General features: G+C 39.1%; 2 protein-coding genes across 3 annotated transcripts in view; one reads left to right on the forward strand and one right to left on the reverse strand.

Annotated features, from left to right (window-relative positions):
- Positions 1–3,046, forward strand: part of dbndd1 (dysbindin domain containing 1) — a 34,304-nt gene extending 31,258 nt beyond the window's left edge. The window contains exon 4 of the mRNA XM_057839713.1: positions 304–3,046. Coding sequence (XP_057695696.1) covers positions 304–461 — 158 coding nt within the window. The 3' untranslated portion in view covers positions 462–3,046. The remainder of the gene's footprint in view (positions 1–303) is intronic.
- LOC130917915 (AFG3-like protein 1) lies at positions 216–26,850 on the reverse strand. 2 transcript variants are annotated; one of them, XM_057839696.1, is made up of 17 exons: positions 26,597–26,850; positions 17,958–18,048; positions 17,811–17,870; positions 17,592–17,713; positions 17,347–17,496; positions 17,176–17,250; positions 13,951–14,075; positions 13,614–13,875; positions 12,446–12,583; positions 11,938–12,091; positions 11,750–11,857; positions 6,835–6,960; positions 6,623–6,733; positions 6,327–6,442; positions 6,038–6,238; positions 5,722–5,916; positions 216–2,949 (listed from the first exon to the last, which is right to left on the reverse strand). In XM_057839696.1, exons 1-17 carry the CDS (start codon positions 26,714–26,716, stop codon positions 2,710–2,712), a joined length of 2,394 nt encoding a protein of 797 aa, XP_057695679.1. In that variant the 5' UTR covers positions 26,717–26,850; the 3' UTR covers positions 216–2,709. The 2 variants fall into 2 exon arrangements, with proteins under 2 accessions (XP_057695679.1, XP_057695687.1); XM_057839704.1 differs by lacking the exon at positions 26,597–26,850 and adding an exon at positions 20,213–21,406.
- Between the last annotated feature and the right edge of the window lie 48 nt (positions 26,851–26,898).

Here is a 26,898-nt window from a genome sequence, read left to right on the forward strand (position 1 = left end):
CAAAAATGAAATAAATAAAAAGCAAAATAAATGAATAAATAATGAAACAAATCAATAAAAATTGAAATAAATAAATAAATATTGAAACAGAAACATTTTAATGACACATTTAATAATTTATTACATTGTGTATTTATTTATCTAATTTTTGCACTCCTGGTCCTCCATAGTACACAGCCTTAAAACAGCACAGTAATTAAAATCTACAGTTTACTAAGCAGTGGGATGGCCTTAAATCTTCAGGTGGGTGGCATTGATTTTTGTCTCCTAGTGATGACCCATCAATGCATGTATTTGTGCTAGGTTCCCAGCAGGCTGTGCTGGTTAAAGGCGGGTACATGCGCTCTCCCTCATGGACACGCTGCAGCAAGGTGGAGCTCCCCCGAGAAAGAAAGCACCACAGCGACTCGGACACCACCGCAGAGCCCTTAATGAAGCTGGAGAGGCCAAAGCAACCTTGAGGTGGCGTGTGCGACTCAGCCGGAATGAAGTTCAGAGTGAAAAGCCAACAACAGAGCATACAGTACCACCGGGCCACTGACTGTGCTGATGAACAAATGAGTTCACGTTGAACTCTGGACACACAGCAGGTGCACAGTCACGTGGTTCTTCCTTCTCCTCTCTTGTTTCACGCTGAAGATTAATGCTTTGTTTTGGAGTGACAGACAGGGTAGTAACAGTACCTACTAAATGCCAGAAAAATGAGCCAAGGCAGGACGAGGGTGTGGTGTGCTATTATGACAATTGTCTAAATCATAGATTGTTAGCCTCATTTTGGGGGAAGGTTATGAAATCATTTTCACCATCTTCCAAATGACGAGTCCAAATGATGGAAAAATGACAATTTTAATGTGAATATGCATGAATGCCAAACACAATCAAGTGCCAACACTTGTTATACGCAACAACAAACTGATGTGACAGCCTAGTTATTGATGAGTTTTTAATCAATTTAGCTCATCTATACCTGGACTGATGATCATCCTGAATGACGTGAGTGACAATGGGAGGAAAAATTAAACATTTTGGAAAACTACTTTGTTGTATGTTTTGTCATTATGGGGATGCTTTGCAACCTGTAAATTTTCTATCAAACTGAAAGCTGACTATGCAGTAAACTAGGTCAAACATGTTAATACTCTTGACCCAAAGTGTTTTTATAGAGCACAGCTGCTATGCTGTTTACTCTGTGTACAAACTCAATTGAAAACAACTGGAATCCTATTTTAGAGCAACACGTAATCTATCATAACCACATTACATTAGGCTGTGGTTATTTTTAAATGTACTTGTTGTTATACAGTAGGTGGATCGTTTAACTGTCTGTGAGGTAGTGAGATTCTAGTACAGTACTTGAGTGATTTTAATGAATTTTGCAGAAAGTTAGGGCCTGCACGCAACCTGTTGAATGCAAAATTGACCACTTATTGTCTAGGGATTTTAGCAAATCAGGCCCTTAAAGATGTATTACTGGCAGAGGTGGGTAGAGTAGCCAAAAATTTTACCCAAGAGTAGTGTTACTTCAAAATAATATGACTTAAGTAAAAACAGTCATCCAAAAAAACGTACTCAAGTTCAAGTAAAAAAGTGAAAAGAATTCTCAAGTAATGAGTAACATTGTGTGTAACTGCTTATTTTTGTTTGATTTTTGTTTTTTGTTTTTTTAAACAACGATATTTTTTATGAACTGTTGTTATAATGATACTGTACAATAACCCATTACATAACCACATTAAAGACAGAAATGAAGCATTATTCGAGCAAGAGGCATGAGTGCTTTCTGGTGGAGAAAATAGCTCCTAGTTTGAATAGTTCCTTCATAGTTAGTCATATGAAATTAAAAGGATCATATCTCCGGTTTTCCGTGGTCAATCGGTGCCAAATAAAAACTGGGGGAGAGGTTTAAATCTGCGCTTTCGAGTCATGTTGATGACAGCGCTCTACGTCATTTTACAGTGCTTTAAAGACGACACGTGATTGAACAGGCTGGCGTGATCATAGAACGGCAAGGTTGTGTCTGATTGGTTTAATGGATTCATGTGATTATTTTGCAACGTCTCATTGGTGAAATTAGTCATGCTACTCTTGGCATAGCTGGCAAAAAAAAAAAAAAAAAACTAATATGTAGAATAAAGAGGAAAACTATAACGACTCTTGTGTAGCCCAAAGTAACGGAGTAAGAGTAGCGTTTTATTTTCAAAAATCTACTCAAGTAAAAGTAAAAAGTATGGCTTAGTAAAACTACTCTTAGAAGTACATTTTTCTCAAAAAGTTACTCAAGTAAATGTAATGGCGTACATGTAACGCTTTACTACCCACCTGTGATGACTGGTAATGTATTTACACTGTAAAAATGTTAGTCTTTTACTTAAGGCAAGGTGAATTTAACTCATTAACAGCCATTGATGGTGATAGGCGTCCAATCTTTTTTGGACTGGGAGAGTAGGCAACGAATAAAAGTTGAAATCCCAAAGTGAAAATCAGTTGGACGTCTATTGCCATAAATGGCAGCTAATGAGTAAAGATCATATAAAATGAAGCCATCAAGTGAAAGAGGAATATGAATTAATACTGTTGGTGATTATAGCTTATTAAGTGCACTTGGTAAAGATGAATGTTATTGAAATACCAGTTTGGATTTTAGCAAATCCATAAAATAATTAAATGACAAACATGATCAGCATGGTTCTTACCAAGAAATCCACATGGTTATCTCCTTTGAATCAAATAAGCAGATGTTTTGTTTAGTTCATTCTGTAAGTGCTTTTTGTCCCATGAGTCTTTGTTCCAGTTCCTTAGGCCCTCGGGTAGGGAGGTGTCCTCCTCCGGGTCCCCAAGCTCTTCCACTAACTCCTCATAAGAGGATTTCTCTCGAAAAGGACGTGGCCCCAGCAGCTCCACCATGTCGGACTTCTCAAGAATCTCTCTTTCCAGGAGACGTTTTGCTACCTGTGATATTATTAATACAGTTACTCAGTCAATTCTTGTAGTCTACTTTCGCTTTTCCAGATGTTTTGTTGTTGGCAATTGTCAGGAGTAAAATGATGTCAGGTGGATTTCTTATAAAAAGACAGAAATAATCGAAAATGTTTGTGGCTGGACTTCATTTTTAAAGGTCGTCTTTAGGTCAAATGTGAGTAGTAATACTTAACTTTGTTTTATTTATTAAAAATATGAATCATACTTTGGGTAATCTTCGAAGTTGCAGAACCCAGTTTGTGTCTTTTTGTCAATTTCAGCTTCATGCTATTTACATTTTTTTATATTAAGTCATGACTTACCAGTTTTTATTGAATATTTACTCTAGTATTTGTTTGGACGACTGTTTTGTTTTCCGCAACCCGACCTCAGATAACCAGAAGAAAATGAATTAATTTAATTAAAAAAAAAAAACTTTTAATTAACTAATATTATTTTTGAGTAAAGTCTTTAGAACAGAGGTCATGGAACCGCGGACCTCGGTCCGGTTCCGGACTCCCAAGCCGTCTGGACCGGATCTCAAGCTGTCCGGACTAATACACGTTGCAACAACAAAAATCATTTTTTTCTGCGGGTTTGCAGAGCGGAGGTGGGCAACAAACAAAAAACTTAGTGGTGACACGCATGAGCCAGCCAATTGGAGTGAAGCATTTGAAAGTTATTCTTAGAACAGCATGTCTCACACTCGCTTTCCAGACTCCGTGAAGTGACAGCTAAAAACTGAGCCAAATGAAGTTGGAGGAAGAGGCGAAAAGGTACGGCAAATGGCGTGCTCAAAACTACGCAAGATTGATGCAGAAAACAGAGTGTTTAAGGAGGAGTAGACCAACAAATTTTTGTTCATTTTATCTGACGGCAGCATTTGGCACCCAAAGTACTACCGTGCGCGCTAAACTTGTTTTGTTTGGATGCATACAGGCAGAACGTACTAAAAAATGCCTTAAGAAAATACTTAAATGCAGTTATACCAAATATGGACGGTTTAAATACGCTACGTGACTAGTAAGGTCAACTGCTTCAAAGCTAACACAAAAAACCACAATGGTTAAAAGTATGAGAGGGTAATACATGCAAAAAGTATTTTTGAGGCAATGAAAAGGTTCTAAAAAACTAAATAAAAACAAAAATGGTGAGTACTCGCCGCTTTTAACCGATGTGCGCATGCGTGCGGATGCTTGCGCAAGCGCGCCGAGCGTTGTGTAGATGTTTCGCCGCGTAGTAAGGAATGGCCGAACAACGGAAGCGCTTGTAAAAAGCAGCCATTTGAAAAGGCACTATGAAACGAAGCACGCAGCTTTTTCGCAAAGTTTCATTATGAACTCTGCCATCCGTTTTTAAAAAATAGCGGAATTAAGGGCTCAATATGATCGCTTCATTATTTATTACTGATTATTATTAAATATTATTTATTACTTACTATAAGTTTATTTTTTATATTTTATTTACATTTTTTAATGTTGTAATTATCAGCATAGCCACGTAAAGATCCGTTTGTATTTTTTGGAAAAAAAGAAGCATTAAAAATATTTCCGGACCCGAGATTGTTGTAATTTTTTTATTTCGGACCCAGAAGATTTTTAATTCATGACCCCTGCTTTAGAGGCTTGCACTTTTGTAAAATTTAATGACGATATGATATAACGTCAATTCTTTGGACAATACAATATTTGCTAATCCTACAAAGTCTGCCACGATTCCATTTCGATTCAAGGGGCTTCAACTAATTTAAAATGATATTATGTTCACATTTAACAAAATAGTTAAAAAATTGCATCTCCTAAAACAGGAAACCCAAACCACCTGGTCGGGGACTGGTACCACCCCGTGGCACATTTGCGACTGGGCCGCAAAGATATAATAAATAATTTATTTTATTTATTTATTTATTTTTAAGCAGTACTCAATTTGGACATTTAGGGATGTACGTAGTTTCTAAGGGGTGTACTCATGTTTGTTGCCAGGGGTTTAGATATTAATGGCTATAATTTGATTTTGAAGGGAAAATAAATTAACTGTATTATATAAGCTGCACACAGACTACTTTTCATTGTGTCAAAGTGTCATTTTGTCAGTGTTGTCCCTTCAAAAGATATACTTAAACAACTGCAGAAATGCGAGGGGTGTCCTCACTTTTGTGATACACTTTATTAGTGCTGCAACGATTAATCGATTAACTCGAGTATTCGATTAGAAAAAAATATTCGAATGTAATTTTTTTGCTTCCAGTATTCGTTTAACTAAAGTGGCGTTGTAATGGTTTATTTTTTGAAAGTGTTTGCATTTAGTTTTATTGATTATGGTGGATATACTGCCCTCTTGTCTGCCTCTTTTCACATGGTTGAATCCAACTGCTCCATGTTAAGACCAACGTAAGCCAAGTTTTTGTTTGAGCTAATATTTTTTAATGCATTCATAATTTATAGCATTTAAGCTAGCGGACTTTTTCTATGTAAGTTAGCCAATTGTTCTTTTGTTGTACATAGATCCTCATTTAAAAAAAATGTATACCGTTTGAGGCTCAGCTAAGGTATTAAAATTTTTCATGTTCCTTATCCGATTACTCGATTATTCGAACAAACTAGTCCATCGATTAATCGACTACTGAAATATTCGATAGCTGCAGGCCTACACTTTATATTCATCCAGATTGATGTATCTTTTCACCCAGTATACTCTTACCAGAGGTCATTTTTGTCTACTCAACCCACCTCTGGTCTTCGCTAGTTAAGAAACGGCCCTCACCTTGTCCACCATTGCTTTTTTTTCCTTGATGAGGCGGAACGTTCGCTGGAAGGCGGAGTCAATGAGTAGACGGACCTCCTGGTCGATGAGTTGGGCTGTTGGCTCGCTGAAGGGCTTCTCGGTTACAAAAAGACCTTGCTCTGGGAGCTCAAAAGACACCTGACCCACGGCCTCGCTCATTCCAAACTGTACAACCTGAGGAATGAGGACAACATGCTTGATGAACAGGTGCGGAAAGATTTGAAGGTGGTTGTCGATGGTTTCAAAACCACAATAATCATAACTTTTATGATTTGACTGTCGTTGCTGACATCACCTGCGCATAAGCTGACTGCGTAACCTTACGAAGGTCATCGTGCGCTCCTGTGGTAATCCGACGAAAGAAAACCTGTTCGGCCACTCGGCCTCCAAGCATCATGCACATTCTGTCAAAGAGCTGCTCTTGCGTGAAGAGGTGCTGCTCCTTTGGCAAATATTGAGCGTAACCCAGACCCTTTCCCCTAGGAACAATGGATAACTGACAGAACAGAGAGGACAATATGATTACAAAACAGAAGTACATATATAACAGACAACAGACAATATATTGACAACATGTGGTTTACTTTCAATAGTGGGTCTGCATGTTCTAGAAACCAGCCAGTGACAGCATGCCCAGCTTCATGATACGCCACAGTGGTCCGCTCTGGAAGCTGCAATACCTGAGATTTTTTCTCCAAACCTGACAGGCCCAAAAATTATATTAACTCATTGGCTAAGATTGACGACGACAGACATCCAGTCCATTTTGACTGGGACGGCTATGTAGCGATCATTCAGTGACAGCCTCTCCCAGTTGAAGCGGGTTGGACGTCTATGGCCGTCAATGGCAGCCTATGAGAAAAATAAATAAATAATTCACCTCCAATCACCCTATCAACTGCCTGTTCAAAATGCTTGGTGATGATAAACTGGTTTCGATGGCGTGCTGCAATCAGAGCAGCCTCATTACAAACATTGGCAATGTCAGCCCCTGAGAAACACAAACAAACACAAATCATTGAACACTAAATTAACACACATCCTTTTTATAACTCGAGCAGTAGAATGTGTACACTTCCAGTAACTTCTTACCAGTAGAACCTGGAGTTAGTGCAGCTAAATTTCTGGCTAAAGCTTCAACTTGCACACTTGGGTGCAACTTCAAAGGTCTCAGATGCACCTTAAAAATTGAAGCTCTGCCTTTTAAATCTGGTGAACCTAAAGCAAAAAAAAAAAAAATGCAACAATGAAAAACAGCAGCAAGGCATTTCAAAGAAGCACAACAATTCTTTTTAAATTGAGAAACTCCCTGTTGATTTTGGGGAAATTCCTGGTCACTTCATGTTGATTTTGATCCCTATTAAAGCAACACTTTGCAACTTTTCAGTCTGGTCAATTTTAGCGACGCCGGTGGACAAAAGCAGTAGTGTTTTGCCTTAAAGACACCAAAAAACATGTTTATTTCATATTTCACGCGGTGTTTTATGCTCCTGAATGAAATGGACAGCTTGGATGTGTGTGGAAGCGATCGTTTTATATATTCAATTTTTTAATCCTGCGCCATGAAAATGAGTGACTTCCGGCTCCAGTCTCGGGTTTAGCACGAATGTGAATGTGACGTCACACGGGTCAGCATCTCACAATACAGTATTGCTTCATAGCATGCAGATGGACTGCAGATTCAGCTGATTCTGCGGATTACCGTATTGGCCCGAATGTAAGACGGTGTTTTTTGCATTGAAATAAGAGTGAAAAAGAGGGGGTCGTCTTATATTCGCGGCCTAGACATTATACCCATTCACGACACTACATGGCGCCAGATATCATTGAAGCGATGTTCTGTCATGACAGATCTCAGCTACTCTCCCCATTCACGACGCTAGATGGCGCCAGATATCATTGAAGCGATGTTCTGTCATGACAGATCTCAGCTTCTCTAAAGTTTAACCAGTTTGCAATTTTTTATTGCAATTGTTTTCCTTATTCAGATTTGTTTCAAGACTACAGTTACAGTTAGACTTCACTTTGATGGTTAATGCAGTTAATGCAGTTGCAATTTTGTTGTTTTATCACAATAGACTGGTTTATTCACATTTCAAAACCCAGAAGCCATTTATTCACGAATGTGATTGCACTTTAGATTACATATTTAAATGTTCAGATTAGGGCTGTCAAAATTATCGCGTTAACATGCGGTAATTAATTTTTTAAATTAATCACGTTAAAATATTTGACGCAATTAACGCACATGTCCCGCTCAGACAGTATTCTGTCTTTTGGTAAGTTTTTACAGCAAGGTTTTTTGTGCTGTCTAACAGCGAACTCTTGTGGTCGCTTTGCGACATGGTTTATTGCTTTCTTGCCAGTTCAATATGGCTGCACGACGTCTCGGGCTGACGCCTACGTTGTTATGTTGTGCTTATATGATCCTTGGACAAGATTTGTCCGTAAGTATGGTTGTTGTAAAGAATGTACATATTATGTTAGTAAGCGAAATGTTATATTTTTTGTATGAGACGCTTTTTGTTTATGTTTAGTGAACCTGTATAGCGTGCTAAGCTAACGTTGTTGCTAATGCAATGCTTGTGTTTTTTGTAGTTTTACTACGGTCTAAAGAGGACAATGGTTTGAGGCCATTTTATTAATAAATCAGATGAAAAAGGAAGAAGTCTGATTATTATGGCGTCGTTCACTAGCTGTCTAGCTTTGGAAAAAGTAGACGCTTCGGAGTGAGGACAGCATAGACAGATTTAAATGACAGTAGAGTGAAATGCCCACTACAGTCCTTATGTACCGTATGTTGAATGTATATATCCATCTTGTGTCTTGTCTTTCCATTCCAACAATTTATTTTACAGAATATATATATAATTTACAGAAAAATATGGCATATTTTATAGATGGTTTGAATTGCAATTAATTGCGATTAATTACGATTAATTAATTTTTAAGCTGTAATTAACTCGATTAAAAATTTTAATCGTTTGACAGCCCTAGTTCAGATATTAAGATTTGAATGAGGCAAAATAACATGCTTTTTCTCTCAAATATATTGTTGTAATCATTTGTGTCGGATGTACTTTAATTATTTTCTGTATAAAAATTAATTTGGTGTTCAAAAAGTCTTTTTTCAAACTTGAGTCTTGAAAAAGAGGGGGTCATCTTATAATCAGGGCCATCTTATATTCGGGCCAATACGGTAATTCGTTTACAGCTGCAGGCTTTTGTAGCTGCACCAGGGAGAGACGTGTGAGCCTTTTTGGGTTTCAGAAAATTCCCATTCAACCCGAGATCGGCCAAAACAACTATGCGACAACTGTGGGACCATTGGACTTACGAGGAAGTGAGCAAACATCGTGTTTTGTATTATGTCAAATACTGGGATCATGGCACACGTTTTGATACGGAGGTGGCTTGAATTTTGTGGCTGACATGCTCCTTGTCCACCGAGAATGCCACTCGGCTGACGACCGGCGGCTTTTCGCACCCCCCCTACCTGCCGGGACAGTTTACGTCTTCGCCGTGTTTTTAAGCATTAATTTACGCCACATTCGTGTTGGCCATGTGGCAGCTACGCACTCCCCTGACGTCGGCTGGTTTGTTCGGCAGTCATTTTCCAGCTGCTTCCCCGGCAAACGAGCTCTCCTGCCCGCAGCAGGGGAACGACTCTGATGACCTGTTAACTTGCTCACGGCCGGGAGGGATACCGATCGGCGAGGACAATCGACAACTCCACCGCGGTGTGACACGATACCGGGTAATTTTGAGTGATTTTTCGCTTCGAAAGCTGGGAATGGACTTTAAACATCACTCTGTTCGGGTTAGCATATCAGCTAGCTGTCACGCCTCCTGGTTTGTTTTCGCTCTCCGAAGCCGGGGCAGGGAAATGACAAAAGCCGGGCTAACTCCGGTGGCAAAAAATATAGTTTGGAAGGTGCAAGAAGTGGTATTCAGTGGTACTGATAAATGCATTTTTAATATTTTATAATCCATTTAGCACAAGACTGGTATTTGTCATGACCATACCGTTTATTTAGCAATTGGGGAAAATACTTGGATAAAAAAATATCCTGTAAAAATATTGGAGTAGAGACACTGAAACAATGACATTTTGCGGCTCTCTTCGTCGCATTTTCCTCGTTCTGAATAATTCCCCCTCAATGTGCTGAATTCTATATCCAGATGAAACCATGACCCTGCCGACGTCATCCTCCCGTTGGGGACGCAAGAGCCCTATAATGGTAGGTGTGGATAAGCAGCAGATTAAAAGACTAATTTCTCGTCATTTGCGCTTTGCAATATTGTTGTATATAGTCGTATCGTCTCAAAATATGATTGCAATTCACATACTAATGCTATTTAAGACTTTTTTTTTATCCTGTTGTAGGCATTTAAAGGAATACTGCATTTCCCATGAGGACCAGCGCACACCAGAAGAGTGACGTAAAATCACCGATGAATCAAAAATCAATCTCCCTGTCGCCAGCAGATGGATTAAACAATATTTCTGTTTCCAGCGGCTGTGTGAAGGACGAATAGTAATAAGGTAATGAATCCAGTTGTGGCTAAACAATAGCATATGACAGTTAGCAACCGTGTGGCTTAGTGTGGCTAACCGCCCGGCCCCACCCGAACTTTTCAGCGCTGACGAGTTCAGTTGGGGGTGGGGGTTGTCATGCCAGCGAGTGAAAGCCGGACCAGTGTTTATTCTGTATATCCTGGTAGCCTCTTTTTTTCCACCTCAGACAAAACTTTTTGTCTCTTATTGCTCTGCCATCTATGCAGCATTCGCGCGAATGCGTTCGCATCAACTTACGTCTTTATAATGAATGGGGAAAGGGAAAAGTGACTTATGCTGTAAAGCAGTTGGCACATTTATATTTTTTTTGTGTGGCAGGGTTCCTTCCTCCCTCCTCAAAGTTAATAAAGGCCGGTGAAAGCGATACAGACCCCCATAAGATATAAAAGAGGTGTCATTCAACTAGTTGTCAGTCGACATATTATTACAAATGTTATGAAAATATTTTGTAAACGTTGAAAAGTTACCTAGAGTTGCTTTAATTTTAGATCACTTTCTGCCGATTATGTGGCAAATCCAGGTAATTTCTTGTTGAATTTGGCCCATTTTCTGATGATTTTGGGGTAATTCAGGGTCACATCTTGTTGATTTCAAAACCACTTCCTGTTGATTGTGGGGCAATTCTAAGTCACTTCTTGTAGATTTGTAGTCATGTCATGTTGATTTCGGGGTAATTCTGGTCAATTCTTTATTCTCAGTCAAAAAAAATATTGACCACCATTAAAATATCTACTAGTGGGTCTGAGTTATTAAAGTCATTTGGAATGAACGTAAAATTTCTTGCGAGTGTTCATGAGTGAAATTGAGAATTGAATGAGCAATGTCAATTTGTTAGGTTGAATGTGTCATTGGAAATGAATGGGTTTTTTTCTGTCAAAACCATGAGTTTTGGGTGGGAACTTGGAATCTTTAGGCTAATAAAAATACAACCCTGCGTTGTGTAAATATTTGGAAGTTCGGTCAGTGTGAAACGGGTTTAAAAATGGGAAGAGATACATGCCAAAGTTTTGGCGACAAAAAAAGGTGCAACAGCGTCAAAAACACTCCTGCCTAACAATTTTTAAACACATAGAATTTCAACAATATCGCTAGCTGCATTTACTCATAGAGTCAAATCCTATCCTTCTACAGTTTCATCTTTATCAGATTGGCAGCCACCCACCTCCGTGCAGAAGATATGTGTAAATTACATTTAGAGATGGGAAGGAAAAGATCAAAAACAAGCTCCGTGCCAAGATAAAAGAAAACAGTTGGCTACAAGAGCGGTGCACATTAACATTAAAGGTGAGCAGACGTGCAGAAGAGAGCAGGGAAATCTAATAGCCTGAATCTATTTTGGATTAAATTAAGTGTTGAAAATCTCACAGGCAATATCATAATGTGAGGCTTGTAATATAAGCATACAGTAGACAGAAGTGTATAATGTACCAATGTATATGTGTCGATCAAAGCGCCCCGGTCTCATCAGAGCCGGATCCAAGATATCAACTCGATTGGTACCAGCCAAAACAACCACATTGGTGCTGCTGTTGAATCCTGAGAAATGAAACATAATTTTCTTTAACACAAAGTTTGTGAGAAACTCCAAAGATCAAGAATAGCAACAATCTGGATACCGTCCATTTCAACTAGTAGTTGGTTAAGTGTGTTTTCTTGTTCGTTGTGGTCCCCAAAGTTTCCGCTTCCCCGCTTTCTACCTACTGCATCAATCTCATCAATAAAGAGGATACAGGGGGCATTTTTTCGTGCGGTGGCAAACATGTCCCGGATCTAAAATGGGACGGAACAAAGAGACGTTCTGTTGATTCATGGAAGCCTGGATTCATCACAACAACAAGTCAATTTAATTACGCATGACGTATATAGCCGAAAATAAGATGTTTTGTATCCTTCTTAGCAAACTGCAAGAGTGACAAGGCACCACCTCTGTGTAAATTAGGTCATAATGTTATGCAGCACAACGTAAACTAACCGATTTCAGCGCTTTTTTTTTTTTTTTTTTTTTAAAGATAGTGGTTAAATGTTAAGTGGCAAATGGTACGCAGGCAATGTCCTACATTCTAATTGTGAATTAAGCGTAGTGTGTTGAAAACTAAAGCATGAGGACATAAAAATGCGACAAACCCTTGCAGCGCCGACACCAACAAACATTTCTTGGAACTCTGAGCCACTGACAGTAATGAAAGGAACATTTGCTTCTCCCGCAGTGGCCTTAGCGAGCAAGGTCTTCCCTGTTCCAGGCAGGCCTGACAATATTGCACCCTGCACCAAAACAGAATTATAACACATCTCACGTTCCTTAGAACAGTGTTTTTCAACCGGTGTGCCATGGCACAATAGTGTGCTGTGAGTCATCGTCAGGTGTGCCGCGAGAAATTACTCAATATCGCATTTTTTTACCTCGTCGGGCGGAGTTGCAGTAGGAAGGAGTAGTTTGTGGTTGTGTGCAGATGGGCGAGGTATTGCTCGTGTCGTGTTCAATAACTGCTCAGATTTCTCGCCATCAACTACTTTGCTGTCTGCGACAATGTCGACCCCCGCACGTCTACTGTACATTATTTGATTAGACTCGTCAAGTGTCGTTTCCAATTTATCCATATGTGACGACCATCAATCCTTCCCCTGTGTTTATTCCAACACATTGTTGAGGACAGCAAAATGGCTAGAAATCCGAGCAGTTCTTGAACGCGAAACGAGCAGCTATCCTAAACGTCTTCTCCAGACAAAACACCTGTCACTTCAAACTATTGACTATTTTGTTCGCCTTGTGAAAACACAGAGAAACAGGCAACTTTTTTGTTTTAGAAAAACTACAAAGGTAAATGAGAAGCCAGTAATCTTGTGTTGCAAAATCAAAAAAGTCCCACTCTGTGGCAGAGACGTTAGTACTACCTGCATGCAAAGCTATTATCAGCGAGATGCTTGGCCCTGATGCGACTAAAGACATTGCTAAACTACTCCTGTCTAATAATTCTGAGCTTTTCAAGCCTAACTGCTATTAAAAATAAATAAATAAAAGCAGAGAGACTGAGAGCTGTTGACGATGATTCCTGCCAGGATATTGGCTTTGTGTTCATCTAAACAAGTTTAAGTTTCACACTGAGTAAGTATTAACATTGAGAAATTATTCTATAATTAAATATACTGTACAGAAAGTAATTTTAGAACATTTTTGGTTTGTGGTGTGCCACGAGATTTTTTCCAATTTAAAAATGTGCCGTGAATCAGAAAAGGTTGAAAAACACTGCCTTAGAAGACAATCTATACATTAACATTCCAATAATAAGCCTACTTTAGGGATCTTGGCTCCAAGTTCCTGGTACTGCTGAGGGTTCTTCAGGAAGTTGACAAACTCCAAAATTTCCAGTTTGGCTTCCTCACATCCTGCGACGTCCTTGAAGCGAACCCCAACATCGTCTTTGATGATCTTGGCTTTGGATTGGCTCAAACTGAAGAGGTTTATACGTCCTCTACCCCCAGTCAGCCTCGGCCGAGTTCCAAGCAGCAGGAAGCCGAGCAGAAGTAAGGTCGGGAGTACGCTATATAACAGCGTCCTACAGATGGGCAGACAACTGGCTCATATAAGTATATCCACTATGACAGTTGAGAATCATGGGAATAATTCTTACCCGTCACTCTCACTGGTGTATAGGACAGGTACTACACATGTGGACTCCAAACCCAATTCCTGTTGAGCTGCTTGCAGGTTATGTTCAAATGAATCCACACTTCCAATGTTGAACCACAAATAACTCTGAAATTAAGCAAATAAATTACATTAATTTAGTAGACATTCCCTTGCCCTGTCATACCCTAATTTATCCTGTTTTCTCTCTTCTACAGTGGGGCAAATAAGCATTTAGTCAACCACTAATTGTGCAAGTTCTCCCACATGAAAATATTAGAGAGGCCTGTAATTGTCAACAAGGGAAAACCTCAACCATGAGAGACAGAATGTGGAAAAAAAACAGAAAATCACATTTTTTGATTTTTAAAGAATTTATGTGCAAATCTTGGTGGAAAATAAGTATTTGGTCAATACCAAAAGTTCATCCCAATACTTAGTTATGTACCCTTTGTTGGCAATAACGGAGGCCAAACGTTTTCTGTAACTCTTCACAAGCTTTTCACACACTGTTGCTGGTATTTTGGCCCATTCCTCCATGCAGATCTCCTCTAGAGCAGTGATGTTTTGGGGCTGTCGTTGGGCAACACGGACTTTCAACTCCCTCCACAGATTTTCTATGGGGTTGAGATCTGGAGACAGGCTAGGCCACTCCAAGACCTTGAAATGCTTCTTATGAAGCCACTCCTTTGTTGCCCTGTGTTTGGGATCATTGTCATGCTGAAAGACCCAGCCACGTCTCATCTTCAATGTCCTTGCTGATGGAAGGAGATTTTCCCTCAAAATCTCTGGATACATGGCCCCATTAATTCTTTCCTTTACACAGATCAGTTGTCCTGGTCCCTTTGCAGAAAAACATCCCCAAAGCATGATGTTTCCACCCCCATATTTCACAGTGGGTATGGTGTTCTTCGGATGCAATTCAGTATTCTTTCTCCTCCAAACACGAGAACCTGTGTTTTTACCAAAAAGTTCTATTTTGGTTTAATCGTACTATAACACATTCCCCCCTCCCAGTCCTCTTCTGGATTATCCAAATGCTGTCTAGCGAACCGCAGACGGGCCTGGACGTGTACTGGCTTCAGCAGGGGGACACGTCTGTCAGTGCAGGATTTGAGTCCCCGGCAGCGTATTGTGTTACTGATAGTAGCCTTTGTTACTGTGGTCCCAGCTCTCTGTAGGTCATTCACTAGGTTCCCCTGTGTGGTTCTGGGATCTTGCATGGAGCCCTAGATCGAGGGAGATTATCAGTGGTTTTGTATGTCTTCCATTTTCTAATAATTGCTCCCACAGTTAATTTTTTTTACACCAAGCGTTTTACCTATTGCAGATTCAGTCTTCCCAGCCTGGTGCAGGTCTAAAATTTTGTCCCTGGTGTCCTCTGAGCTCTTTGGGCTTGGCCATAGTGGAGTTTAGAATGGACTGACTGAGATTGTGGACAGGTGTCTTTTATACCGATAATGAGTTAAAACAGGTGCCATTAATACAGGTAACGAGTGGAGCCTCGTTAGACCTCGTTAGAAGAAGGTGGACGTCTTTGACAGCCAGAAATCTTGCTTGTTTGTAGGTGACCAAATACTTATTTTCCACTCTAATTTGGAAATAAATTCTTTAAAAATCAAACAATGTGATTTTCTGGTTTTTTTTCCCCACATTCTGTCTCATATGGTTGAGGTTTACCCATGTTGACATTTACAAGCCGATCTAATCTTTTCAAGTAGGAGAACTTGCACAATTGGTGGTTAACTAAATACTTATATGCCGCACTGTATGTATATATGATTGCAGTCTGGTGCTGCTTCTTTTAGCAGAAACCTCATTGATTGAACTGTCAGTACCGGATCAGATACCGGAACAAAAACCAGGACCCATAGCGGCCCTTGAGGACGGATTTGGAGACCCCTAATTCAAAGGCATTCAGATTCACCATTTTGTATTTCAAAGCAGCTAAAGTAGTGGCGCCCCCAGGGGGTGGCCACGGCCACCCCTATAAATTGGTTGGCCACCCCACTGGCCACCCCGCTTGGCAGTATATCGTTAGATTGTTGTAGCATCAGTTATGCATTTCATCCCAAATGAATGCATTTATTTTGTTTTGTTAAATGTAGGGCTGTCAAATTTATCATGTTAAGGGCGGTGATTAATTTTTAAAAATTAATCACGTGAAAATATTTATCGCAATTAATGCATTCGCTGTACGACTCATTCACGCATTGCCGCAAACAGCCTACAATGGCGCCGTTTTACTCATATACAGAGATAAGAGGCAGAGTGGAGTAGATGCAAGCATTCATTGGGGCCGTGCTTTTAATTGGCAAAAGCTTTGTCATCTCTCCCACAGCACCTATAAATATTGTGGGAAGCGACGTGGGGAAGAATGACAGGAGTTGATCTTTTTCTTAACACCCTGTAGTGTACCCAACGCAGAGAAGATATAGCATTTGCAGCCACCACACACAGTCATGGTTGCACCACTTCCCATTATGCATTTGGGCAGAACAGTTAAGTCGCTACAGTATCATTTACTGAAAGTTCAACAAATACACTAGATGGCAATATTTAGTCACAATATACAAAATCACATTTATCCTTTAAGAATTACAAGTATTTCTATCCGTGTATCCCTTTCACAGAAAGAATGTTAATAAAGTTAATGCCATCTTGTGGATTTATTGTTATAATAAACAAATACAGTACTTATGTACAGGATGTTGATTGTATATATCCGTCTTGTCTTATCTTTCCATTCCAACAATAATTTACAGAAAAATATGGCATATTTTAGAGATGGTTTGAATTGCGATTAATTACCATTAATTAATTTTTAAGCTGTGATTAACTCGATTAAATTTTAATCATTTGACAGCCCTAGTTAAATGTACACCTTATGCCTAATATATACATAACACAATAAAACAATTGTTGTGGAACTCAAAATGTTGACTGGACAGTAATGGACTAGGCACATTAAATCATTAGTAACATCAAATATTACACTATACACTAAAGTATATCAGTAGCCGTGTCCTTAAGTCTTTCTTAAGTTTTCCCCTGACCTTTTTACTGCGATAATATAATGAAAACCTGAAATTATGGCTTTTAGTTTTGGCCACCCCAAGATTTTAAGTGGCCCCATCTGGCCACCCCTATGAAAAATTTCTGGAGGCGCCACTGAGCTAAAGGACAAGTAAAAAATAGAGAAATGATAGTCAGTATTACTTCAACATACCACATCTGACGTGTTTACCCCACGGGCTGGAATTACTTTGACATATTGCTTATTGACAACTTCCAGGTGATCAACCTGTGTAGACACCATAAAAACAGAAGTGTAGATTAAGTTTTTACAATTGGAAGCCGTAACAACAAGAGGAAAATGTCAACATTGTCAATCTCTTACTAAGCTTTTCTTCAAGTAGTGATGTACAAAATCCTTCCAGGAGATCTGGTTGCCAGTCTCCCGGAAGTAAAAGTAGAAAAATGCTGAGGCCATGCCTGCCGCTCCAATTGCAATGTTCCGAAATGCTTTTTCGTCCAATGGAAAATTATCCTATTGTAAATGAAGATATGAGAATATTTGGGTATATAGAGGAGTTAAACTGGCGCTTTACTAACATATTTGAAGTTTAAATTTTTCATGAGCACCTGAAAACGTGTCCACCAATCTGATTCTTCCTCCTTTTGTCCTCCTCTGTGTCCTTCATCGCCTTTGTTTTTCATCTCCCCTTGGTGCTTACAAAGCGGTTCCTGCGCTTTGCTTTTTATATCTACGGTACAAAGAAATAAAAAAGGATCTCACACACACACACAAAAGAAATAACAAAAATCAGAATCTGTTGCTGCTTCACTTTAAACCTCCCTCACCTTCTGCTGATTTACTGGCACCGGCGGCACCTGCGCTCTTTGGGAAGAATTTCTCAAATCCTACAATCATTGTGCAGGAAAATTGGAATAAGTGAAAACCGTTATCGGAGTTAAAAATGTTTTGGCATTTCGTTTACTGTTAAATACCTCTGGGTGGTTTGTCAGAGTTGAGTAAACGAATAAAAGGCAATCTGTGTTGATGAAGTCCAGCACATTTTCTCTGGATCAATGACGCCTTCTGCAAAAAATATGTGGATATTTTAACATTTTTGGACGTTAACTCACTAACTGAAACTGATAGTCATAGGCATCAAATCCTTTTTGATTTGGTGGGCTGGCCCTTCCAGGTCAAATGGATTGGAGTTCCATCACAGTTGATGGCATCGAATGAAGTATAGTAGCAACTCTACTTAACTCATTCACTCCCAGCCATTTTCATAGGTGCAACCCCATTCGCTCCTGGATTGATTCATTGATTCCAATGTTGACCCTCGCTCGCTACTGGATTTTGACTGATTTTGCAAGGCCCACAGAAAATTCTGTTCTATTGCTATATAAACATGGAACCCACTAAAAGAAAGTGCTCTTTTCTTTCAGCAGGAAAAAAAAGAAAGTTCATATATTTTTCCATTCTTTAGGAATCATTATTAGAAAATAGCTTAGTTTGAGCAATTTTCCAATTTCTGATATAAAAAAAAAGCTGAGAAATTGAGCTTTTTGGGAAAACATACATTTCAAACATAACTTTGACTTTAACACAGCTATTTTTTGCTTTAGTTACATCCCAAACATCTGAATAATGTTTTCCTTTTACAAAATAACATAAAAAACAAGACAAATAGAGCTTTTGATCGCAAGTAACAATTTATTTACACATAACTGAGAGATGACGCTGTTGTGGCCGCGACAGCCGGGTAAACTTTTCCCTCATCCCCGCCTGTCTCATAAAGATGGATTTTTTTTTTTTGTCTCTAGTCTCTGCGGGGTCTGCTCGGCGAGCAGCACGGACTCAATGGCATCGTCCGCTGCACTGGTGGTCCCGGTCGTTCTGCTCAGTCGTCCAGCGCCTGGCAACCCTGGCGTCCTCTAGGTTGTTCTCCATTCGGTCGTCTTCCGCCGGCCGTGCTGCCCGGCCGTTCATTGCCATTGAATCGGGTTGCGGGTCTCACCAAATGCACTACTGCCCTCCAGTGGCCAGTTTTATTGCTTTAAAATGGATTTTCAGCTTTGTGCTTAGGAGCTAAATTGAATCAGAACCCAGAGATGTCTCTTGTAAAAAAAAAAAAAAAAAACGTAAAAGACGTATAAATACGTCTTTGGGACACTGAAACAATTAAAAAAAGAACGTATTTATACATTTTTGGGAGCAAATGAGTTAAGAATGTCTTTACATACAAAATTTTTTTAGGTTACGACATGCTTCAACTGAAAAATAATGCCTCGTGTTACAAAAGAAATTTCAGGATACGAAAGGCAAAAGTACGGGCTGCTACTTGCAGCTCCCAGAGTTTACTGAATGTAACATAATTATAGCTGCTCTTCCATTGGCTATTGTCTAGCATCTTCCTGGCATCCAATAGACCCTACTCACCTACGTCACAAAATGGGCGTGTCGCTGTTTCCGGCCGCCATATTGTACCTCTTTTTCAGACCTATTCTCATTGTTTTCAATTAGTCGAGCAAGTTATAGAGCAATTCATGGAAGCCCCGGTGTTATCTGACGCTGTAAACTCATTGGATCCGTTGCATAAAAGGCGTTACGTGGAAAAGCTTCAGTTTATCCATTCGCCAGATCCGTATTTGATGCCTAAATCGATGTTTTTCGACCCGCTGGCTTCGCCTGACATCTGATATCCTGATATTTACAACTATCTTGTCCACACAAAATCAGCCTATTCTCACGAAAGTTTGAGCTTGGAGGCTTATAAATGCTACGTTGCTGGTTGGGTGAAACAGGTCCTCGTACACGAAAATTCGGCAGGAATCTTGTGCTCGGAAGGTGAGTTACGAAATTTTCAATTCAAAATCTTTTGTTCTTGCTAACATCCACTGTCAAGTCTAATGTATTTCATATCATTTGTCAATGGAGCTAGGGCTTTTAATGTTTATATGGTTTAGCGATAGCACTCTCACTGTATACATATATAATACGTAATAAATATGAAGTGCGATAGCACTACTCCAGATTGTCCCTAGTTGAATTTATTTTTTGGCTTTTGACCTCAATAGTGAAATTGTAAATTAATTGTATGACAACTGTCTGATTATCCCCTTATAATTATATATTTTCAGGTAGTTCATTCACAACGTCTGAGTGTATGTTGTCGGCGATTAGCCTAGCAATGATCTTAATTGTGGTTCTCAGCCCAAAACCCTCTAAATATATATTAAATGCATCTTACCAGATATAAAATGACTACTACGTAATCTGTGGTAGTCGTTTGGAGCCCAGTTTTCTCGTCGAATTGCAGCAGTCAATCTCCGTCTCCTCTTCGGGTCTCTCGGAATACGGTAAAAATTCAAGTCTCTCCGTCTATCTTCTCTGTTTTTGCAACCGACCGCCACACACGACTTCACCATTTTGATTATTAATGTTAACGAGCAGAAAAACACGCCATAATAGGAGGAATTTACGAAGCGCTAATGCATTAACATGACTAGTATCCGGACAACATGGCGCGGGGGCGTGGCTGTGACGTCACGTGAATAGGGTCTATTGGCTAAGAGGGACCTCTACTGTATGTAAATAGAAAAAAAAAAACTCTGTCACCATGGTGACTTTTTTTGTCAGGGAGTTCCGGCAAGAAATTCTAGCCACTTTCACCCCTGGAGATAATCTAATTTTAACATGTATTTGTTACATGTTTTGATGCAATTTATGCTTTATAAAAGATTTATGTCAGAATTTTGGGGGGCTTGGAACAGATTAGGGCATTTCCATGGAAAACACTTCTCTACTTATAGAATTTTCAGTTTATGAAACTACTTCCAGAACCAATTAATTTCATAAGTAGAGGTACCACCTTTACCTGTGAAAGGAAAATACACTAGTTCACTGGATGACATCATATAATATTGGTAAGGGGGGTAATGAGATATATCAAACTGGATCGATAGATCGATCAAAGGCCCTGCACCGAATCAACTTGTGGCAGAATTGTAATATCGACAAATCTCATTGTCCAAAGAATTGATATAATTTGTGCATGAAAATAGGGATTTATACCCTTAAAAATAAGGGTGTGATGATACATCAACCTGAATCAATACATTGAAATGTTAGAGAGTGATCTTATCAAATCGTTCGAAATGCAAAACATTAAACAATATCGTCAACTTTTGGGTATGTCATTTTGTTATACAGTATAGTTAAAAAATGTTTTACATTTATTTGTCTGAAATGTTTCAGCAAAAACATTGTCTAAATCGGCAAAATTGCTTCCTATTTTTTTATGCTGCAGGTGAAATGTAACTTAGTGTGTTGTGTTATGTCATGTCCATAGGCGGATCTACTATTCAGGCGAAGTAGGCAATCGCCTTAGGCCCCCAACTAGTAGGGGGCCCCAAACCAGCTGCCCTTGCCCCAACGAGCAAGAGCTTGGGCCACCGGAGCCAGCAGCACCCCCAACTATTCGTCATGTATAATTATGTCAGCATACCAAACAAACAAATTGTTAGGGCCTCCGTCTCCTGAGCCCTGCGCCTCCTCCCTGTTTGTGTGTGTGTCTTGATTGCAGGATTGGGCAGATGGGTGAGCCTGGGACCAGGTGCAGTCGATCATCGTTAGCAGCCTACTTAAGCCAGTCCCTGGCATCACTCCATCGCCAGATCAACTACTCGACGAGTTTGTGACACTAGCCCTTAAAAATTCTAGAAATCGGTATTGCCTTGCTATAGCTCATGTTACCTTTGTTCACAGATCCTGCACTACTCTCCTGCCTTCACAGCTCACCTGATTACACACTAATCGCCCGCCTGACTATCTGGACAGAGACTGCCTTCACATACAGCAATAAACAATTGTTACCACTGCCACCTTGTCTTCCCTCTCTGCGCTTGGGTCCCCCGCTCACCCAGAAACATAACACAAATAACAAAACAAAAAAGAAAGGCATTTGAATGCTGCATTTTTATTATCTCTCCCCACCACACATGCCCTACAATGGACTGTTCCATGACGACGGACTGAGTATCAGTCGCTTAGCTTCATTTAGCACCGTTTAGCTTCGCTTAGCTCCGCTTAGCTGTGCGTTAGCTTCACTTACTCTCCCGCGTTTTTCACGCCACTAAGTTCGCTATTTTTACAGCTCATTTGCTACTTTGCATGTCGGCTATCGTTTATTTCGAACACATGAGTGAACGTACTCTCCATGAGAGCCAAAGTGCAGTGAGGAAGAAATTGAGAACAGGCCGCTAATGCCTCTGTTAACTTTCTTCTTCTTCTTCACACCGAACATAAAATACACGACAGCACACCCTGTGGCGAAATAATGCAGTACAGTTCAAATCAGTCATACAATAACACTCAACAGCTAGTTAACAGCATTTGCTAACGAAATTTTTTTTTAATCTATTTGTGACACCACAAGCAATGACGAAGAATGTTTTTTTACGGAGTGTAAAGCTTTCGGTTAGCGGTTTAGCGAACGTACCTCCGGTGAACATTTCAAAATAAAAGCACGTCATGTTCGTCATATAAATAACGATTTATGGAGTTAATCCCACATACCTCAGAATTAATATTATAATATGTTGAGTAAATACTACAGAATACAGATTCTACTCGAAGAATAGCTTTCAAATTACACTCTTTATGACAAATATGACTGGCAAAGAGTAATTATTATAATTATTATAATAATGCTAGATTTTATTTTTTAAGAATTGTTTTGAAAAATATTGGAAAGGCATAGTCAGTGTTCTGAATCTGTTTAATTTCCATTCTTTTGCACGAGTAAATGCTATCAGCATTTAACCTCATTGTTTATTTGTGATTAATTATTTTTTGAGAATTTTTTGTGAATTAACCCTTTAAGGTCTGGGCCTATTTTGTCTGATTTTGCATGCCTTTGAAGTTGCCTTTATATTTCAAAGAAAGAATTGTTTACGATGGCCTGGTTTGGTCCCTTTTTTTGTGACACCTTGAACTTCATGTCCAAACTGTTGTTTCCGTCACTGACCAATTATAAATCATCATTTTGGGCCCAAAAAGACCAAAAATTCCACAATCGTTTTGTCAAAATTTTTAATTTTGATGTCCAATTGACAACCAAACATGCGTAACGAACCGTTTTGAAACTTTGTAATATTTATTCAACATGTTAGGATGAACATTCAACCAAAAAAAATTTAGAATAAATAGTCTTATATTTGACAATTCAACATAAACAACAGGTATAGCATAGGCGTTTTTTGCCTTTATACATGCTCTAGTCAAAACAGGTTATATACAGCAGACCGAACAGTGAAAAAATATATACCATCTAACACAAAAAGTGTTTAGAGGCTATCTCTTTATGAGTTTAGGTATTGCGGCCCATCACCTGATGAAAACTATGTACACACAATCAAGCTTCTTGAACACACATTTATATACACAAATTGAGAAGACTGATTGTGGGAAAAAATGTATATATATATAACATTGGGGGGAAAAAAAGTATTTTCAAAAATATTTACAATAAACAAGTTAAATTTTTTTCAGGCATGCCACTCCGAAAAGCAGTTTCGTCCTGGAATTCAAAACAGGGCGACATCACACAGCCCACACTTCCATGGGGTGTTGGTCCTCTTTCCACCCTTCCATTTTCATTTCACTTTACTTTCATTGTCACTATAAATGTACATGAAAAAAAGTCAGTATTTATGAAAATAATAAAGTATAAAATAAAAATATATACAGCAATAAATAATATTGGAAATCTATATGTATGACAATAGAAAGAATACCATAGCTGAATATGTGCTATATCCCTAATCTTCATATAGAAAGAAGATCACCACAATTATAAATTCCTGCCTTGGATACACACAGTTCACGTACGACTTTGATCTGATATGCACAGTTTATTATTATATACACAAACACACACTTATATTGCATCAAAATTAACTTTGTCTTGCAATATCAAAAGAAACTTTCAAAAGAAACTTTTTCCAGCCTAAAAAAAAAAAGTGAGTTTGCTTACCTCTGCTCGTCGATGGCGTCACCCACGTGTTCAAATACGTCACTATCTTCACTCGAGGACTCTTCCGAAGAAGACGATGATGACGAATTTGGACCATCCTCTTCCTCAAGTTGATCAAATAGCACAATTGCTTGCGCTAAATTTAGTTTTCCGTTCATTCTCAAAGTCACACAAAGTCGCTGCTCGATCCAAACGGCCGTCGGCTCGCCACCTCGCTGCTTCAGAACACTCCTCCCTCTCGTTCGGTGGAACCTCGCATGGCAGTTATATTTATTTAAAAAACGCATTTAGTGCGTCCACTGTGACTTCGAAAGGGTTCGTTTGATTTGTGTTTTTTTCATGGCGCTTCCGTTTTAAAAAAGGACAAGAAATGATGGAAATATAGACACAAACAAATGATCCATGCAGCGTTTTAATGTTTTTTTGAGAGGACAATAAAACTATAAAACTTAAATGACAATATCTCACGTTTTAATTGGTCGATTGACTTCAAATAATAACGAGAGTAAACCGCAACTTCCGCACTTTAAAACGAGACCAACCAACGGCATGTGGGTGATGTATTTAAAACGTGAGGGCGCTTCAAAGACGACGTGCGCTGAGGACGCGCCGGCGCGTCCTTCGACTCTCAAGGGTTAATAAGCGTCAACAAAAATGTCATTGCTAAATTAGTAAAAAAAAAAAAAGAAAATTATTAGATTAGCCGACTAATCGTAAAATTAGTCGGTTGACTAATCAGGAGAAATTTTGTCATTTAGGACAGCCCTAGTGTAGCGGAACATATTTCCTCCACACCCTTCTCACCTTTTTAACCCCGGACCCATGAAGAGGGCCCCTGGATATGTTCGCCTTAGGTCCCAAAATTGCCAAGTCCGCCACTGGTCATGTCTATTAAAATATCGTTTCAAAAAATATTGGAGGTCTTTGAGATGAATTGAAGTCAAATCGTGGCAGACTTCACAATTGCAGGAAAGAAAGTATGGTACAGTAGTTGGTATCGGCAAGTATTCCGATGTATGTTTTGCAATAGTACAATAGAGTGTTATGATTGCATCTAGGCATGTGCAGGTATGATATTCTGACAGTATGATAACCGTAATCCAAATATCAGTTTCACGGTTTGGCAATTACGGCTATGAAATGTGTTACTTAAGAGATATCTGGGTTTAAAAAAATACTTTTCTCAATAGAACATGATTTTTATCTTTCAAAACATATTAGCAAATTGAAGCATAGGTATAATGTTAAGTTGATATATATATATATATATATATATATATATATATATATATGTGTGTGTGTGTGTATACATATATTCTAAATAAGGGCTGCAGCTATCGATTATTTTAGTAGTCGATTAATCGTTGGACCATTAGTTCGAATAATCGAGTAATCAGTTAAACAACATAAAAAATTGAATTACCTGAGCTGAGCCTCAAACAGTATAAAAAAGTTCAGGAGTTTCACCTCCTCCAGCCATCGTGTAGCACAGCTGACTCACTGACACTGAGCAACAACCGGTGGGGGAGGGTTGAGCCTTGCAGTTAAGCTTATTGCACTGTGCAATTTATTTGTGTGTTGTTAATTATTGTGCAGTCAATTAGCATTGTTTTACATTGGCACTGATATGCTGTTAACCCTAATCCCAAATTCAGAAATTTTGACATTAGGCTTAAAATTGGCGGGGTTGAATTAGTCGGTGGAGTTCATTTCAACAAATTCCATGCAGTTTGTCAGTGATTTGTTAGTTTCGGAGCGCCGGGTAAATGGTGGTTGAAATCAACACTATCGACTAATTAAATCTCGTTAATACGAAAATTAAGCCTTGTGAGAAAAATTCGGATCTTGTCCTTTAAATTACATGCGATGACATTTTTATGTTGTCATTCTTATATAGAGGCGACAAAGGGAGAAAAAATGGTCAAAAGTAACTGATAAATTACTTTAAAAGTAACTTATTTACTTTTATAGTAGTACTGAAGTAATCAGTAAAGTAACTAGATTTCTTTATTTAGGCTTAATCAGTAATTAGATTACTTTTTCAAGTAATCTGTGACAACACTGAAAACGGTATACCGTGACACCGGTAATCGGCACATGTCTAGGTGCAATTATGGTTCTCATATGCCTACCGTATCCGAAAGCGATGTAGTTACAACAGTGTGATGTGATTTAAAAAGAGTTTAACCAACAAAATGGGCAATTTTGTTGAGTACTACCACGTACATGAGTTTTTGGTTTTGTTTTCGCCACGATCTTTTTTTCATTAGTACGCAATGTTTAGGATGTACATAAGCAAATTTCTAAACTAATTTTAATAGGCAAAATTAGATTAAAAAAAAAAAAAAAACTATGACATAATCAAATTGTTTTCAGCATGCCTCAGTGTTCTGAGTTCACCATAGGTAGACACGCCCCCTTCATTGCAAAAATGTAAAAATCATTTTGATGAATGCCTAAAACTTGTAATTTGAAAAAGGCATGCAACTTTTAGAAATACAGCGTGCAATTATCTACAGCGAGGTTAGTGAGCATCACCGACTGAGTCCAAGTAAACAAAGGAAGTTCCCACACGATGTAAATAAACAATGAACATACCAGGGTCAGCGCTCCACTGTTTCGAAAAGTTGCAGAAACAGACGTGAAATCGCGACTCCACGCCTGAACCGACCGTACCCGGTTCCGAAAGCGGCCGGCAGTGACAGCTAGAAGCCCCATGGTGTCGGCACCTTTGTCCGGGCTTCAATGTACACTGTCAGAACAACTTGTTCTCGTTGGCTCCACTGCGGTGTACAGTGTGTGCAGCTTCCCTTGACCACGTCCACTAAATCGCGCGAGATTATGTAACACAACCATATCCGAGTCTGGAGTCGGGGTTGTTTTCACTCCCCCCCTAAACA

This window comes from Corythoichthys intestinalis, chromosome 1 (genome assembly GCF_030265065.1).
Source record: "Corythoichthys intestinalis isolate RoL2023-P3 chromosome 1, ASM3026506v1, whole genome shotgun sequence".
Lineage (NCBI taxonomy): Eukaryota > Metazoa > Chordata > Actinopteri > Syngnathiformes > Syngnathidae > Corythoichthys > Corythoichthys intestinalis.